The 17,996-nt window shown below is 39.7% G+C and overlaps 1 protein-coding gene across 1 annotated transcript; it reads left to right on the forward strand.

The window, feature by feature from the left end:
* Nucleotides 1-223: 223 nt before the first annotated feature.
* On the forward strand, nt 224-16,957 carry LOC112043960 (E3 ubiquitin-protein ligase TRIM9). The gene is made up of 9 exons (XM_052883714.1): nt 224-1,110; nt 2,022-2,117; nt 2,969-3,202; nt 5,758-5,905; nt 8,183-8,325; nt 8,790-8,928; nt 9,021-9,251; nt 9,440-9,762; nt 10,268-16,957. Exons 1-9 carry the CDS (start codon nt 430-432, stop codon nt 10,409-10,411), a joined length of 2,139 nt encoding a protein of 712 aa, XP_052739674.1. The 5' UTR covers nt 224-429; the 3' UTR covers nt 10,412-16,957.
* Nucleotides 16,958-17,996: the final 1,039 nt, after the last annotated feature.

The following is a 17,996-nucleotide window of genomic DNA, read 5'->3' on the forward strand; positions in this document are numbered from 1 at the left end:
GATCGTTGATCATATACTTTGACAGAAAAGTAACGTCTAGCGAGGCAGGTCCTATACAATAATTAGTCTGAGTCATCTATTCTGAATAGTTTGTCAAGCTTAACAAGTTTGTCTGTGGCAAAGAGTAAATTCCACAAACGGGTAAATTCGTAGTATTAGTGTTCTGTGGTAAATTTCATGATTCTATTCTCCTTGGAGTAAAAATTAATCGTGATCTGTGAATTAATCTAATCTTTGATTCTTTGTCTGTGGCGTGTGTATTTTGTGTATTTTTATCGTTTTTTTACACCTTTACTTTCTGAATAAACTTTATTAGTTCCAAGCAGAAAATCTTTAGGAACATTAATAAAAAATGTGTTATTTCATTCCACAAGCCACTAGTATAAATAAATTAAACACTTATCATACATAATTGTTATCAAGTCCAAAATGGAAGAAGAGCTCAGGTGTATATGCAAAGAATTCTACAGGGAACCAGTTTTGCTTCCCTGCGGGCATGCACTGTGTCGTGTTTGTGCTGTTTCCCTTCAAATCCACGTTAACGATAACGACAACGCATCTGCATTGAATACAGACTACCAAGAAGCGGACAAAGCATCTGTGTCGAGCGAAACCGATAGTGGTGTAGTTTGTGGATCAAGGCCCAACAGTTACGCGGGCACTCCAGCCGCGCCGGCATATTCTAGCGCAGTTTATAACATAACTTGTCCATTGTGTGGTAAGCAAACATTTTTGGACGAGAATGGAGCCGAAGGGTTGCCCCCATTTCGCGTTATGCGAACTATCGTCGAACGTTTCGGTGGTGTCACCGTGGCTCCTGCCGCGGAGGAAGCGTGTCAAATGTGTGAAGGTGATAAACGGGTGGCCATTGTTCGCTGCGAGCAGTGTTCCGTACGTTACTGCGCCAGCTGCAGAGACGCCTGGCACCCGACTAGAGGCCCGCTGGCGCAGCATGAGCTGAGAGCTCTGGGCACAATGTGCACGGACCACGGCTCACCACCCGTCCTGTACTGCAACACGTGCCTGCTTCCTATTTGTCAACGATGTCTGGCTGAGAGACACTCTGCTCATGAAACACAACATTTATCTAGTGCATCTAGAACTCATAAGGTATGTAATATATTCATTTGAACATGTAAATAAACAAAAATCCTTTGTGAATCTTTTCTCTACTCTATTCCTATATAAAGAGGAAAGATTTGATTGTTTATTTGTATGTTTTGAATAGGCTCTAGAACTACTGAACCAATTTGAAAAATTCATTCTAAATTCTAAATTGAGTGAATGAATTTGGTTGGAGGTTGGAGAGGTGAAAGATGACCAACATTGGTATACAAAACAATCTTGAGATAAGCTTAAAGGCCCTCAAGGTACAATACAGGGATGTTACGGAGCTTCAACTCAGACACTTTTAAATCTGAGGTTGAAGTATAACACAGCAGTGGTGGCCTGAGTCAACTGTTATGAATGGGTTATTAATGCAAACATGCCAATTTTTTTTTGTTTGTGTTTTATTTTATATTTAAAAAAATTTAATTAAAAAAATTGACTGAATAATGAATGAAAATCTATCTCCTGCCACCACTTCTGACCTCTGTCTCCGGTTTCTACTCCGATAAAACATATTTAAAAACCCAGACTCTGGTTCTGAGAAAATTAACTCTGTTACATCAATCTGTTGAAATGTTATGGAATCGCTAATTTTGGTGTAGTTTTTAATAGTGTGTGGTAAGGCTTGGGCTTAACATGCTCTTTGGATACAGAGGTGTAACACACAGACTAACTGGGCAAACAAAGAAACATTCATTTTATCTACAATCATTGTAAAGATTTATAATTTTGATTTTCATTGACATTGCTAATGCTCCAACAATTGCACATCTCACAAATGTATGCTAAGTCAAAACTTCATTATAAAACAATCAATCAATATATTTATTTGCAGATACAAGTGTACATACAGGTGGTAGGTCGATGCAAATTGAATACATAGTTGATTCATTTTATATATTGAATTTCAGACTGAATTATCTCAAACGCTACAACAACTGTCTGAAGAAGCGAAAGCTATGACTGAATGTATACAACTAGTCAAAGGATCGGGAGATAAGATCAATGTATGTATGTCACATTTACAGCACAATTACTAATCACTTCTTCTTCTTGATGTAGTGGCTCTGCAGGTCTTCAAGGAATTTAAAATTCATTTATTTCAAGTAGACTTACTTTACAAGCACTTTTGAAATGTCAAGTTTGACTATTTGTAGACTCGACCACCGGCCCCTGGATCCCTGTATAAAGTTCACAGCCTCACCACTTGGGATTGCCACTGATTAGATTTCCCCTCCAATACTGGTTGCCATTAGGTACAGCAGCAGTTTTTTGGTTGGGGTGTGTTACCTCCTCCATGTTTACTTTGAGTACTTTCACTGAAATAAATTATTTTATTTCCTATTGAGATTTAAAAGTTATCGTTTTTATTAAAATAATGTTTGGAATATTTTATTAATATATTTTATCAAAAATTTTAATTGTCAATATTATCAAAAATTTTAATTGTTCAATTATTGACTTTCATTACTATCAGTGTTATTGGCTTACTGATCCTCATTCTGATTCTGTGGTTCAGCAAGTATAGAGAATTTGACACTAACAATCACTATCAGATATTGAATAAAATAACCAATACAGAAAATATGGAAGACAGGTTATGCCTGGGACCTAAAGGGGTTTTAAAATTACTGCACCAACAAGGTAGTCTTGGTATTAGCCTATTAGGATTAATGATAGTTTGTCTCAGTAATGTTAAATTATTACTGGACCTCACTCCAGACAACTACATGTAGGATGGTGCGGGTGATAATTCATTTCACTCTTGAAAGTTTGCCTCGATTCACGATAATTATGAATGTCATACTATACCCATGCTATCTTAAAAACACTTTGACATCTAATATTTCTATTGTAGGAATCTTGTGAAGAATTAGAAAGGCAAATAGATCATGCTTGTCTGGAAATCACACGTGCTGTCGAAAGAAGAAGAGATGAGTTGATAAGAGCTGCACGAAACACAAAAACGGAAGCTGTAGCAAACATGCGCTCCTTCATGTCGCAAGCTGCTCAAAAAGTGCATGAAGCTACAGCATTATTACATTTTTCAATAGAAGCTTTAAAGGAATCAGATCATGCAGCATTTTTACAGGTTTGCTATTATACTCCTCATTATTACCCATTTTCAGTGTTCTGATGTAGATGATTAAGATTTAAGTGTTTAAAAATTCTTTATACATATGAAGCATGCCAGTCATGCCATAAATTAAGTCAATTCAGTACACACTTAAAGAGACTTAGTAGAAACTTTGTGTGTAAGTGTGAAAGTGTGTAAGTATGTTTGTTCCTCTTTTACGCTGCGGCTACTGAAGCGATTTGGCTGAAATTTTGGAATGGAAATAGATTTTACTCTGGATTAACACATAGGCTATTATTAATCCCGGAAAAATCCATGGTTCCTGTGAAAAACTGAATTCGCGGGCGTCCGCTAGTATATAATAAGACTAACTTAATTGTAACAGTAACTGCTAACATTATGGCTATCTCTTTTCTTGGTCAATTAATTATTAAGCCACAATTGCAAGCATTGGGCTGAACAGTGAGAAGCACGAACCTGCACATGAAGTGTTTTACAAGAATTAAAGATGTGTGTTGTACACAATAGGGGCTCGCTCGTGAAACGTTAGCCAACGCGCGTCGTCGTTCAATAAATGTGTAAAGGGAATAGTGGGAAAAGTTAAACTATTGCTGCACCCACTCCTAACACAGTCTACATTATATTAGAAGGGAAAAAAATATAAGTCAGCTTATAGGTGATGAATAGCTTAGACTATTAAGGTTCGAGTTCACCGACATTCGTTTAAACATAATCAACCGTTTAAATAAGTTAAACGCCGTTAAGTCCAAATTTCCTGTTCACCACAGCCCATATGCCGGTTATGGACGTAAATCGGGCGTTTATCTTAACCGAGCCTGCATACCCCGGTTAAGACGTCTTTGACAGATATATTTGCAGGCTACGTTTATGTAACGCTCGGAAGTTTCTTGAATATTACTCTCTCAGCTACCAAAACGCAAAGGACCCATAAAATTATAAAACAGTTTATTTTTCATAACAGAAATAATTATTTTCTTCCATAAATAAATCACTTCCTAGCTTTGAGGTTTTATGCTACTGGATGCTGCCAGCTTCGATTTCCAAACAAAAAAATATGACAAAATGACAAATATCTATTTGACATGGTAAATCGGTGTTCCCAATACCTATTTTTCTAAATCCCTACAAATTGAAGCGGAAACTCCCCAAATTGGGGAAAGAAACATTTCACAATTCCCCAAAAAATTCCCGCCATTTGGGGAATTCCTCGCAAGTTGGCAATGCTGTTATTGATAACAGATAAATTATTCTTAAATCGTTCACTCGCCGTTCTCTATCACTCGGTTTACAAACCAAAATCAAAAAGCGTCTGGTGAACAGGAAAAAAACGCTCCTTGTTCAAACTACGTTTAATAGTTGATGGGCCGGTTCTGTGAACGGCGTTTAAATGGAAGTCGGTGAACTCGAACCTAAATGTAGCCGCGTTAGCCCATTGTATATATGCTCTGCCTTTGATTCGGAGGGTGTAGATTCGAATCTGGACCAGGGCATGCACCTCCAATTTTTTAGTCATGTGCACTTTAAGAAACTTCAAATGGCGAAGGAAAAACATTGTGAGGAAACCTACATACCTGAGTGTTTTCTTAATTCTCTTCTTGTGTGAAGTCTGCCAATCTGCATTGGACCAGCGTTGCGGACTACTAGTGTTACTCCTCTCATTCTGAAAGGAGACTCATGCTCAACAGTGAGCTAAATATGGGTTGTTAATGATAATGGAGAAATCATTAAATTCTCTATTCATCATCATCTCCTTTCCTTTATCCCACTTAAGTGGGGCCGGAAAAATATGTCAATCTTTTGATTTGACATATTTTTAATGGTTTTACGCTAGTGATTTTACGACCGGCCGCCTGCCTGACGTCGTCCCTCCCTCCCTCGTCCTTGGGAATTCTCAATTAGGTGGGTTTTTTTAACCGCCACCTTTCGGTTCAATGGGCACCTCATTGGTAGTGGACCCTTTGTCGGAATGTGGGTAACACTATTATCGTTTATTGTATTTTCCCTTAGTCGTTTACGACATTCACAGGAAGATATGGAGCGGCCCTATTCTTACACCGGGAACCGCACAGTTAAAATTTAATGGGGCTTATGACTAGATTTGAATATATTGATTTTACATTTGGGTAAATAAGGTCAATTTTAACTAATTTATACGTAAAAAGCAAAGATTGACTAGATATTTGCAAAATAAATAAGATTATAAAATTTCAAAATCTATTGAAAATATTTTATCGTAATTAGATGAAAATTCATACAGTTATAGCTTCCTTATATTAAATGTAACATTTTCAATAAATGAACTATAAACATAAACGCACAAATAATACGACCTCATTAATGTGTACCATTTTGTATGAGGCGTTTTTCAGGGATCCGCAGCAGCGCCGCAAATCTGACCCTTTAAATACCTGTAGCTCCGAAAGTAATGATTGCAGATACCCTGTTACTTTTACAAAATTGCTTTACTATTAGCATATAAGTGTATGTATATACAATTTAAAAAACTATTATCATCACTATTGCCTATTGAACTATAGTTTTTACTGCAGGTGGGTAAAATTCTAACAGCTCGGGCGCAAGAAACTGCATCCGGCCTGCGGATGTCACTCGAGACGCCGCCGTCGCCGCCGGCGCTCACGCTGGACATCGAGCCTGTCTTGAGAACTGTCAAAGTCCTTAACTTTGTTGAATGCATACGTAAGTATCTTAATTCTATTAGTGCAGTACATTCAATTATACTCTTCTTTATGGCTCTAATTTGAAGCATTATTTTTTTTTCTGTTACCAAACAAGAAATCATACAAACAAACCAATCATAAGTCTTCAAAAAGTATCGTAAAACTGAGGAGTCCACGATCTTAGCTTGTTCCAGTTGGAGACAAATTAAAGATGGATAGAAAATGTAAACGTAAAATTGTAGCAAACTTTTTTGATAACATAATGATTTCATTGTTAAAGTAGAATTATCAACATTTTTCTAGATATAAGTAAATTGCCGGGTGGCTAAGGAAGGTCAGGGATGGCCATTACCTTCTAACAGATTAATTAACTGTGCAATTTGCGACATATTTTATTTTGTAATTGTTTAACTTAGCTACTTGCAACGCCATCTTGTATACAATTTACATATATGCTACAATTAATACATTATGACTGTGTCTATATTTGGATACCAATGACGTAAATATAGCATCTGACTGAGGCCCATTGCGAATTCATTAAATAGGGCCCCAAAAAAACTTTTTAATTTTTTAACAATTTTTTTTAATGTTAGATTACTTCAGAGGTTACGGCCTCAAGGATGACAAAATGCTACGGACCCATGGCTCGAAAGAGGCACCCTTCGAGACATGGGCCCTTAGCATTTTGCCAGCACTGACACCCTATTAGCTAAGCTACTTTTTTATACCTCTACCTTACGGTATAAAACCTCGAGCATGGCGTTTTGGGAAAAAAACGTTTCTTTAAGGAAAGATGCCTAAAATGTAAATGTTGAGAATTAAAACTTATTTCAATGTATGCTTGCTATTGCTATAATAAACAGTAGTATAAAAAATATATATATATTTTTGTCTGCTTTTGGACTGCAGCTCCTGAGATGGAAATGAAAACGCAAGGTAAACTTTAAAAAAAAATCATGTGTATTTATGCATGTAGGGTAATTTGTACGAACATGTTTAAAGACTTTCACCGTATATATTTTCTGCATTTATTCAATTGATGTCAAGAAATCTTCCTAATTATTCGCACTCGAACAGTTTTAGCCTAATGAAATTATCAAATAGTCTTGTCAATATATATTGTGTGTGAATTTATTTTATCAGCTAAGTACTTGATGAATCAATATTTAATCGTGAACATGAGTGCTGACTACAGACCATGCGATAGTGAGCCACGCCTTAGTAAGGACTAACAATAATAAATAAATAACGGTTTTAAATGACGGACTAACGGATCTCCACTTATCTATAAGAATGTCCGGCGTACCTACCTGATAAGGCAATGCATTTATTTAAAATTAAAATTGTTAATGATTGGTCTAAATAACTTCTTAATATGTATGTTTATCTAGACAACTGGAATGAGTACCCAGTATTGTCACATTTTCCAGTTATGGGAATCGAACTCACGACCTTGGATGCAGAAGTCAGCGTCACTACCACTGAATCACTTGGTCGTCAATTAGTAGCAGTTGCCGCAAGGATTTATAACTCATAAAATTAAAGCTTACGATGTCTCGCATCGACATCGACTTTTTTATTGATGTGTAAATTTTTACTCTCACACTAAAAAAATACATGAAATTAAAAGTGGAATTTATCGTAATAATTTAATGCTAGTTTGGTTATGTATTGTATCGCGTCTTTTCACAAATCCGGTCAGTCCCTTGACTCAAGGGATAAGGCTGTCCCTTGAATCATTTAACTTATATATTTATAGAGGGGACATCTGACGAAGCCAGACGTGAGATCTGTCCTATAATTAGGGACTATTCCACCCAATTCCCGTGGTATAGGATAACGTTCACTGGTGTCTCGACAGTGCTCCCACCTCCTCTTGTAGCCTTCGTGAACCTGACAATATCTTACACACGTAATTTAAAGTAGCCAGAAGCCAGAAGCCAGACGGGTGATCTGTCCTATAATTAGGGACTATTCCACCCAATTCCCGTGGTATAGGATACAGGTTCACTGGTGTCTCGACAGTGTTACCCCCCTCAAACCTTCCTGTAGCCTTCATGAAGCTAACAATATTTTTCAACGTAATTTAAAGTAGCCACAAGCCAGACGGGAGATCTGTCCTATAATTAGGGACTATTTCACCCGATTCCCGTGGTATAGGATAAGGTTCACTGGTGTCTCGACAGTGTTACTCCCCTCAAACCTTCCTGTAGCCTTCGTGAACCTGACAATATTTTTCAACGTAATTTAAAGTAGCCTTACAGCAAGGTGATGCGAGTGTGTTTGTGTACAGCGCCGGGCGCGCCCGAGCTGGCGGTGGAGGCGTGCGCGGCGCGCGGCTGCTCGTGCACGCTGGCGTGGCGTGCGCCGGCTTGCGCGCGCGCCGTGCGCGGCTACGTGCTGGAGCTGGACGACGGGCTGGGCGGGCCCTTCCGGGTACGTCACTTTGTAAAGCTTCGCCGGGTGCGCCTGTGCGTGCTGGAACTGGACGACGAGATGGGCGGGCCCTTTTAAATCATCGTCGTCATCAACCCATATTCTGCTCACTGCTGAGCTCGAGTCCCCTCTCAGAATGAGAGGGGTTAGGCCAATAGTCTACCACGCTGGCCCAATGCGGATTGGCAGACTTGACACACGCAGAGAATTAAGATAATTCTCTGGTATGCAGGTTTCCTCACGATGTTTTCCTTCACCGATTGAGACACATGATATTTAATTTCTTAAAATTCAATTGAAAAGTTGGAGGTGCATGCCCCGGACCGGATTCGAACCCACACCCTCCGGAATCGGAGGCAGAGGTCATATCCACTGGGCTATCACGGCTCACGGCATTTTAAATCATATTATGAGGTAAAAAATATGATTGATTTTGACTTTAAACAAGAATGGTTGTTTGTCAGGAGGTGTACTGCGGGCGCGAGACCGTGTGCACCATCGACGGGCTGCACTACGCGTCGCTGTACAGCGCGCGGGTCAAGGCGTTCAACGGCGCGGGCGAGGGGCCCTACAGCGAGGTCATCGGCTTGCAGACGTCGCCAGGTGAGTGCACTTGTTCGAGTCATCATCGTCGTGTAACATGTAGGAGGTGCACTGCGGGCACTGATATGGTGATGATGACGTTGTGTGTGCAGTGGCGTGGTTCACGTGGGACGCGCGCTGCGCGAGCGCGGAGGGCGGGCTGAGCGTGGACGCGGAGGGGCTGCGCGCGCGCGCCGCGGGCTGGCAGCCGCGCGTGGCGCTGGCCGACCAGCCGCTGGCGCGCGGCGTGCACTACTGGCGCCTGCGCATCGACCACTACGACGGCAACGCCGACCCCGCCTTCGGAGTCGCGCGCGCCGACGTCGCTAGGGACAAGATGCTTGGTAACTGCGTATATTTATATCCTTGTTTTGCCAAAGTTCCACTAATCCAAAAAGTCACTTTCAAACTAAACTAAACTATCAATAACAAAATTCAGATTTTCTTTGTTTATTCGACGCTGCCCTCGGGCGGGCTTAACAGTTGAAAGATTAAATCCAATGTCAGCATGAAAATCAGACATTTTCCGTAGGGAGCGACGCACTGGGTTGGGCGATGTACATCGACGGCTCGCGCTCGTGGTTCGTGCATGGCGGCGCGCACGGCGGGCGCGCGGAGGGCGGCGTGGCGACCGGCTCCACGGTGGGCGTGCTGCTCGACCTCACGCGCGGCACGCTGCGCTTCACCGTCGACGAGCAGCCGCAGGTACGCACGGGCGAGCACATCGACGGCTCGCGCTCGTGGTTCGTGCACGGCGGGCGCGCGGAGGGCGGCGTGGCGACCGGCTCCACGGTGGGCGTGCTGCTCGACCTCACGCGCGGCACGCTGCGCTTCACCGTCGACGAGCAGCCGCAGGTACGCACGGGCGAGCACATCGACGGTGAGCGTGAGTGGTTCGCGCACGCTCCACGGTGGGCGTGCTGCTCGACCTCACGCGCGGCACGCTGCGCTTCACCGTCGACGAGCAGCCGCAGGTACGCACGGGCGAGCACATCGACGGTGAGCGTGAGTGGTTCGCGCACGCTCCACGGTGGGCGTGCTGCTCGACCTCACGCGCGGCACGCTGCGCTTCACCGTCGACGAGCAGCCGCAGGTACGCACGGGCGAGCACATCGACGGCTCGCGCTCGTGGTTCGTGCACGGCGGCGCGCACGGCGGGCACGGCGGTGGGCGTGCTGCTCGACCTCACGCGCGGCACGCTGCGCTTCACAGTCAACGAGCAGCCATAAGTCCAGCTCACGCAAGCCAAATCAAACACCCCCTTTTCATGTTGGTGTCGGCCGACGCTTGTCGAGACTTGCCACGCATCTAAATGTAGCATCAGACTACAGACGTAAAGAAGTAGTAATCTCACTTACAGGGCGACATCGCATTCACGGGGCTACGAGGCGCGTTCTACCCCGCCGTGTCGCTCAACCGCGGCGTGGCGGTCACGCTGCAGCCCGGCCTGCCGCCGCCGCCGCCGCCCCCCGACCTCGACCTCTCCGCCCTCTCCATAGAATGACTCGTGTCACTGCAGACTTGCCCTTCCATGTGATATTATAATCACTGGAAAGCGGAATATATAAATAGTTTAAATAGGTAATTATGGTTGGTTTTCGTGACGTTTGTTTTCGTCTTACAAAGCGTACAATGCTTTAATTTGATATTTTTTTCATTTTGTATAAATTTTAAAACAAAATAGCTGCCATAAATGCACTTCATGGCGCCTTTTTATTCAATTTTTATCCAAATTCTTTATCCAAAGCAAGGGGTAAATTGTTAAAATTTACCCCTTGCTTTGGACTACGCTCATTTGATCTTCAGTAGTAAAGGATGAAGATGCATCCTAAACACCGCCAACCTGCTTCGGAGCAGTGTGGTGGGTCACGAGACCAGGTCATTGGAATTAAATAATGAATATAGCGTTTTTTTAGATATCACTATTTATAACAATATGAAGCTTGTACACTAAACTTTGATTTTTTTTTACGTCCGTACTTAATTAATACTTATTTATATTTTTCAATTAACTTAATATTTTTTTATACTACTCGTATGTTGATAAATGACATTGTGAAGGTTGCTAATATTTTTTATTTTATTTTTACAAGACTGTGCAGGTTTATGAAGATTATTATAAAAGAAAATTAAATATTAATTTTAGTTTAAGCAACATTTATTCCATAATACGAAAATTCGGGTATACCTAAAATTGTAAATAATGCAAAGCGAAGCTATCATAATATTAACTATTATTTTTATTATTAATCTTGGAAGAACACATAATCATACAATATATTTTTAAAAATAAACAGCGCAAATTCTGTTGTACAAAAGCGTAACTTATAGTCTGGCAAGTTCGTTGATGACGCTCCCATGATATGCGGGTGACGGGGGGAAAGACTGCGCGGGACTGGTGCGTGCGGGGAAGTGAAGTGCGTCAGTTGTGGGTTTTTCATTTATCACGCCTTCCAGCCCGCCCCAGCATAGGGAGTGTTACGAACGAAGTTTCCAAGCTATAATTAGGGTTACATCACACATAATATAAACTCGAAAAGAGGTCGTTACCGCATAAATAAGAGATCCGGCATATGAAATATATACCCTCATCTGTTATTTAATTGGAATAATAAGTGACTTTTTAGAAGATTCAAAAGAAAAAACCAATGTCGATCAAAGGTAATTCACAATATTTGTCAAGACAACTTAATTAACAAATCAAACTGTAACCAAAATAAGACCGTAGAATGGCATAGAATGATCTTGAGTGGAGTCACGAACTTGTGATCGTTGTATGTAGGTTTAAGGGATCCCTTTACAGTTAACTAACACTCCCTTTTTCCACCGCCTATCACAAGTAACCCATAAAGAATTACACAACAAGAAATGTGGAGTGCCTTATCTCAATTTCTGCGTGTGTGTAGTCTGCCAATCCGCATTGGGCCAGCGTGGTGGACTTTATTAGTCTAACCTTTCTTATTCTGAAAGGAGACTTGTGCTCAAAAGTGAATCGAATATAAGTGGTTATTGATGATACACGATGAATAAATGATATTATAGAGCTAGGAAACATCGTACAAATGACTTACAGCTTTTAACATTAAAAAAATATAATATCGACAAAAGCAATATGGAGCCCCTTTATATATAATTACATATATTAAAGAAATACTAAATTGTGAAAAATAAAGATTTCCGATTTTGCCATTAATATACCAGTATACTGTATGGTTTTCATAGATTATCTCAGACACATGTTAATTTTTCAGTTCAAAGATTTTTGTACAACAGATTTAGCTGGCGTAAGTTTAGACAAATGCAAAAGTGGTCATGGACTTAATAATTAAAATACTGCCATTAATCTATACTTATAATAAATCTGTAGAGAGGTCAATTCTGTACATGAAATATATTTCCAAAATAACTATCAGGGGGTGATTAGTGATCGATACTGATGCCAAAAATGCAATCAGTAAAATTTTTGTCTGTCTGTCTGTCTGTCTGTCTGTCTGTCTGTCTGTCTGTATGTTCTTTATAGAAACAAAAACTACTGGACGGATTTTAACGAAACTTGGTACAACTATTCTACATACTCCTGGGCAGGTTATAGTATACTTTTCATTGCGCTACGATCAATAGGAGCGGAGCAGTGAAGAGAAATGTTGAGAAAACGGGAGAAGTTACTCAATTTTTTAAGTTTCCGTCGCGTGTACAGCCTTAATGGTTAAAGCTACATAGAAATCATGTATGACGGAAATGTTCTCCTTAAAATTATCTATAAAAACACAACAGCATATATATGTCTATCTTTTATGGTTGACTCACAATAGCACGTGTAACTCTCGATAGCTTAGCAGTTCGGAGCTTTCTAATTAAATTTGTCTACTCTTATGTTTATAACACTCATCACTCATCCCTAACTAAAAAAGTTAACATTATTACCTATTCAATAAAAAAAGAATCATAAAAATCGGTAAAGAAACACCAAAGTTATACAAGAAATACGCTAAGCCATCGCGCGTGCATACTAATTCATGCTATATGGATTATTTTTGTGTAACGGTTGCCGCGCTCGACGCGACTCGCGGGGGGGGGAGGGGGAATAAATAAAGAAGTGCAGCATTAATGAGTAGGGTAGGGGTAGAGTAGGGTAGGGGTAGGGTAGGGTAGGGGTAGTGTAGGGTAGGGGTAAGGTAGGGGTAGGGCAGGGGTAGGGTAGGGTAGGGGTAGAGTAGTGGTAGGGTAGGGGTAGTTGAAAGTATACAACGACTTTCACGCGGACGAAGTCGCGGGCGACCGCTAGTATAAGAATAATTTTAAATGATTGGGTCGATTGAGTCGTATAAATAGTGGATGCACAATCAGCGACCAAAAAAGTCCCCACTCAATGAGTGCCAAACACAACTCTTGGCACTCAATTCAAGTATTCATTTGCAAATTCAACCCTAAACTCAATACTTAAGGTTGAACTTGCTCTGAATTTGGGATTTTTATTATTATTATTTTATTATTGGAACACATTTAAAAGCCTTTAGGTATAATTTTCTTTACCTATAATTCTAAAACTGTCATAGCAATATTGGCCAGTTTTTAAGTGAAATTTTCTATATGATTGTGCGTCCTTTTATTGTAAGAGGTCAATGCCGCAGACTTATAAATTAGCTAGATACCGCAAATCTATAGCAGTAACTTCTTTTGTATTTTAGTTTTTGTATTCTATTAAATGAATGGCATCTAGCTAATTATAAGTCCTTGAACGTAACTATGGTGTGTCCTCATTTGAGGTTTAAATTATTTTTAATTAATCACGTATAGTGACTTCGCTTCATCAAACTCATGGTTCATTCCGTTCGGACGAAAGAATCCGTCGATATCAATATAGACAATATAACTAGGATTTTTAGTAAATGTTATTTTTAAAATCGTTAGAATTATACGTAAGCATACTTAAAAAATACAACCACTTCTGACTAGCGTTTGTGTTAGCGCAGCGTAGACGCCGCGACAAACGCGTCGCGTGCGTTGAGCTGTCGTGACGTCACGCTTGTATAATAGCGTTGTATGCATGAACCAGTGGCGGATTTACCAGTAGGTTGAGTAGGCCTTCAATTTGGCCCAAAATATTTTGTTTTACAGAAATAAAGAATAACATATCTAAATATACCTACATAGAAATAGAAACACTGTATCATTAAAATTTTAAAAATTAATAATAATTTTAAAAGAATTTTATTAAAATTTATTACAGTGAATAAATGTAACTGAACAAAAAGAAATAAATAAATTTAAAACCCAAGTTCTTGAGTTAATGAATTAATTAATATCAAGATGGCGCCCTTAAAGCAACTATGACATGACAATTGACAGCAAATGTCAAATCGAGTACTGCATTGAAAACGTCATCAATCCGCCAATATTTCGAAAGAATTAAAGTAAATTAGTAGATTTGTATAATCAAAAATAGTTTAAAAAAATATTTTCTTTTATTGCCGCCAGTGTACTGATCCTGGGCTCCATACAATTTTGGACCATCTCCTTTAACGAATATTCTTACACTGTACGTGGTGTACATATACTAAAATACTAACATTTGCGTGACACTATCATATATACAAAACTGCTTTAAGCTGCCTATAAATGGGAGTAGGGTGGCGAATTTCAGAGGTCAGTAGGAGGCAAAACTTAACAGCTTACTGGCGGCAAGTTTGTAAATCCGCCACTGAAATGTATTGTGATGTCATCGTTGACGCAACGTTGTAGTCGCGGCGTTAACGCAACAGAACAATAATTAAATGTGCGTTCAGATGCGCAATGCGAAATATTAGGTGTCAGCGGGAACGTAGCGACGCTGCGGTAAGATTCACGCTTCTTGAATTAACGTATCTTATGTACATACTACCTGCAGCTAACTTCCGAGATGTCATAGAGTTTGAATCGGACTACACTTAATAATTGGTAATGCACGAAAACAAATTGTATATAATAAAAATAGAAATTATGAACTTTAGACGTATATTTAAATAAAAAAAGAGTGGTTGAAAAAGTGTTATTCCGAGAATATTAGGGCGAAACTGAAAGGAAGACAAAAAAATCGCAATATTTATTTCCCCACTTGGCCGCACATTTTCTGAGCAAAAGGAACGCTAATAAGAAGGGCTTGTGTATTACTTAAGTCTTTAATATTTATGTATTATATAAATGATGAACTATGTTACTGTAATGTAGGTTAGATAGATGCTAGCAACAAATTTTATGATTATGTTAGAGTGCGCGAGAGAAGATAAGTTGCGCATGGCCAAAATCGGAACTAATCAAAAGTGTTGCCATCTAGTCGTCTATCTCTATCTATCTCTTGGCGGGTAAAAGAGATCACTGATGTTGGCAACATAATAGCACTGCCAGCCGCAGACTTGTCTTGCGCGCACTCTATCCGCAAATAACTTTCAAATGAAATCCCAATTAACAGTAAGTTTATATTAATGATGTTTTTTATACTTATACAAGCCTTATGTTATTTTTACTATAGCAAAATGCATTGCATTCTCTTTGCGTTAAAATAACGAAATCAAATATGTAATTAGCTAGTGCCATATTCCGGCATCTATGAATATAGACTCCCCGCTACGAAAAAAGTCCCGTGACTAAAACCTGCACTAAAATTGACAGCGTCTTACACAAATGACAATAAGACCGCCATTGTCAAAAGACAAAGACAATGAGCGCCATTAAGACATTATCACCGCGTCTACAGGACTAGTTTTGTGGCGCGGAGTATAGTATGCACTTCCGAGTCCGCTCTGAACACGAGGCGTATGGTTGCGCATAATGTACAAACCAGTGAACTTGAGTGTTGCAACTTCAGAGCGGATATAGAAGTATAACGCATACTCTACCTGTATCCTGTATTTTAGTTCAAATGCTAAGTCAATCAATCCTCCTCGGAAATATTATTTTAGGTTTGATTTTTAATAAAATTGGTAAAAATCGAGGTGCGAATAATATTTATCGCTTATTTATGTTTTAAGTATTACGTCATTTTATGATTTTAATTTAAGTAGAATAAATAATTTACGCGTACAGTGTTAAAAATGTGAATTTCCTGTTTAACAAATGCTTAATGCAGTGGATTTATTTATTTTTCTTATTTTTTGGGGGACCTGAATTGCAACTAAAAATTCCATTTCCCACCAAATTCCTATAATGTTTACAGTGATAACTGAATACTGAAAATACTATACATACCTATATCAATGATTTTAAACTATTAGATACGTTACGTGCCTACGAAATTACCGCAAAAACCGTTTCAAACTCAGCTATTAGCGGACACACTCACAATTATTTTGTGTTTACTTCACTTTATATTTATAGTTTTTAGACTTCCTGAATACAACTCGGCATTGTAGACAATATTTAGGTGTTAATATTATTGTGCTCAGGTTAGAGTGAAACCACACGGTGCGGTGCGGCGCCGCACCGGAAACATTTTGCCGCATCACTGTACACATGAGGTACGCGGCGCCGCAATACGACACCGTTGCGACGTTGCGTGCGACGCAAAATGTGTGCCTGTCACACGATGCGCTCCGGCGTCGCACAGGACTTGCAACCACCGAGACGTGGCGGGGTGAATGCGTTGCGACGTCGGGGTGGCATCGCTCAGTTGTTTATGCCAATGAGTTATTAACATACTGCCCAATGTTGCTATGGCGCCGCTGCGACATAACAACCTTGCGGCGTCGCACCGCTCGTGTGCCCGCTGATACGGTGAAATCGTACGATTTGCGATGCGGCGCCGCAACGCATCGCAAATCGTACGTAATACCTACTCGAAATATCAATTGTTTTTTTATGGCAGCTTTCTTTCAATCACGATATAGTTTTAGTAATTTGTGTGTGGGCTTTTCTTTTATAACATATTTAACTTAATATTGCTCTATATTTATAGTTCAACTTATATCGTTTTCTGTAAATGATTATTAGGTACCTGATTTATGTACTTATTTCTATTCTTAATTATCTAATATGAGTGAATGCCTCTTAATAAACACTTATATTTATTATTAAATTATCTTTTTATTTTTCCGTGCTTTAAAGATTTTTTTACAGAAAGCAGATTTCTTAGTTAGGGTCAGATCTATTTATGTCTCGGAAATCACCTGCTGATGTCGCAACGCATAGGTCATACATAAAATCAAGACGTCTTACAAGAGACGACAGCGGGTGGAAGAGAGGCGCGCGGTGATGCCTTGTCGCCGCGCCCTTACGGTACCGCTGATATCTAAAATCTTGTATAGCGCAGCTTAACGCACAATGTTCCGAAACGTCATGGGTCTAATCGAGTCCGCTGACAGCAACGTGCCACTGCGTAGCTAATATTAACACGGCTGTCATGTTTTTGTTTACTACACAACTATACGCCTTCGTCTTCAGAGCGGAATCGAAGTTTGATGCTAGAGTGGGCACGATTAGTTTGCGGGCCTAAAATTAATTGCGGAATTAATCAAAAGTGCCGCCATCTTATCGTTTATCTCTATCTATTCTCTTGGCGGGTAAAAAAGATTACTAACGCTGGCAACGTCGCCAGTCGCGCGCACTCTAGTACGAGATCCGGCATAAAACATTTATACCCTTTAAATTGTTCTTTAATTAAATAAGAAATAATTGGTATAGAAAATTTTCACTTTGCAGATTATATTAATTTAAAAAAATATTAATTGCGGCCGCAATTTAACAAGATTTTTTTAATTTATTTAATCTGCCCTCATTAGTTAATTGAAAAAAAATCGTACACTAATTAATAGCACGTTAATAGAATATAACTAAAATAATTCAAAAAATAATGGTTGCCTGCTTTTACACTGCATGACTGCAACTGTAGTTTAGCCAGAAAGCAGTTATGTAATTTATATACCTACTCTCATCAATTATTTAGTCATCTAATATGGCAAATAAAAGATTATTTTAAGCTTAATCTAACTGTGTTAGGTTAAAAAACATCGTGAGGAAACCTGCATACCAGAGAATTTTCCTAATTCTCTGCGTGTGCGAAGTCTGCCAATCCGCATATTGGGCCAGCGTGGTGGACTATTGGTCTTACCCCTCTC

This window comes from Bicyclus anynana, chromosome 9 (assembly GCF_947172395.1).
Source record: "Bicyclus anynana chromosome 9, ilBicAnyn1.1, whole genome shotgun sequence".
NCBI classification, from domain to species: domain Eukaryota; kingdom Metazoa; phylum Arthropoda; class Insecta; order Lepidoptera; family Nymphalidae; genus Bicyclus; species Bicyclus anynana.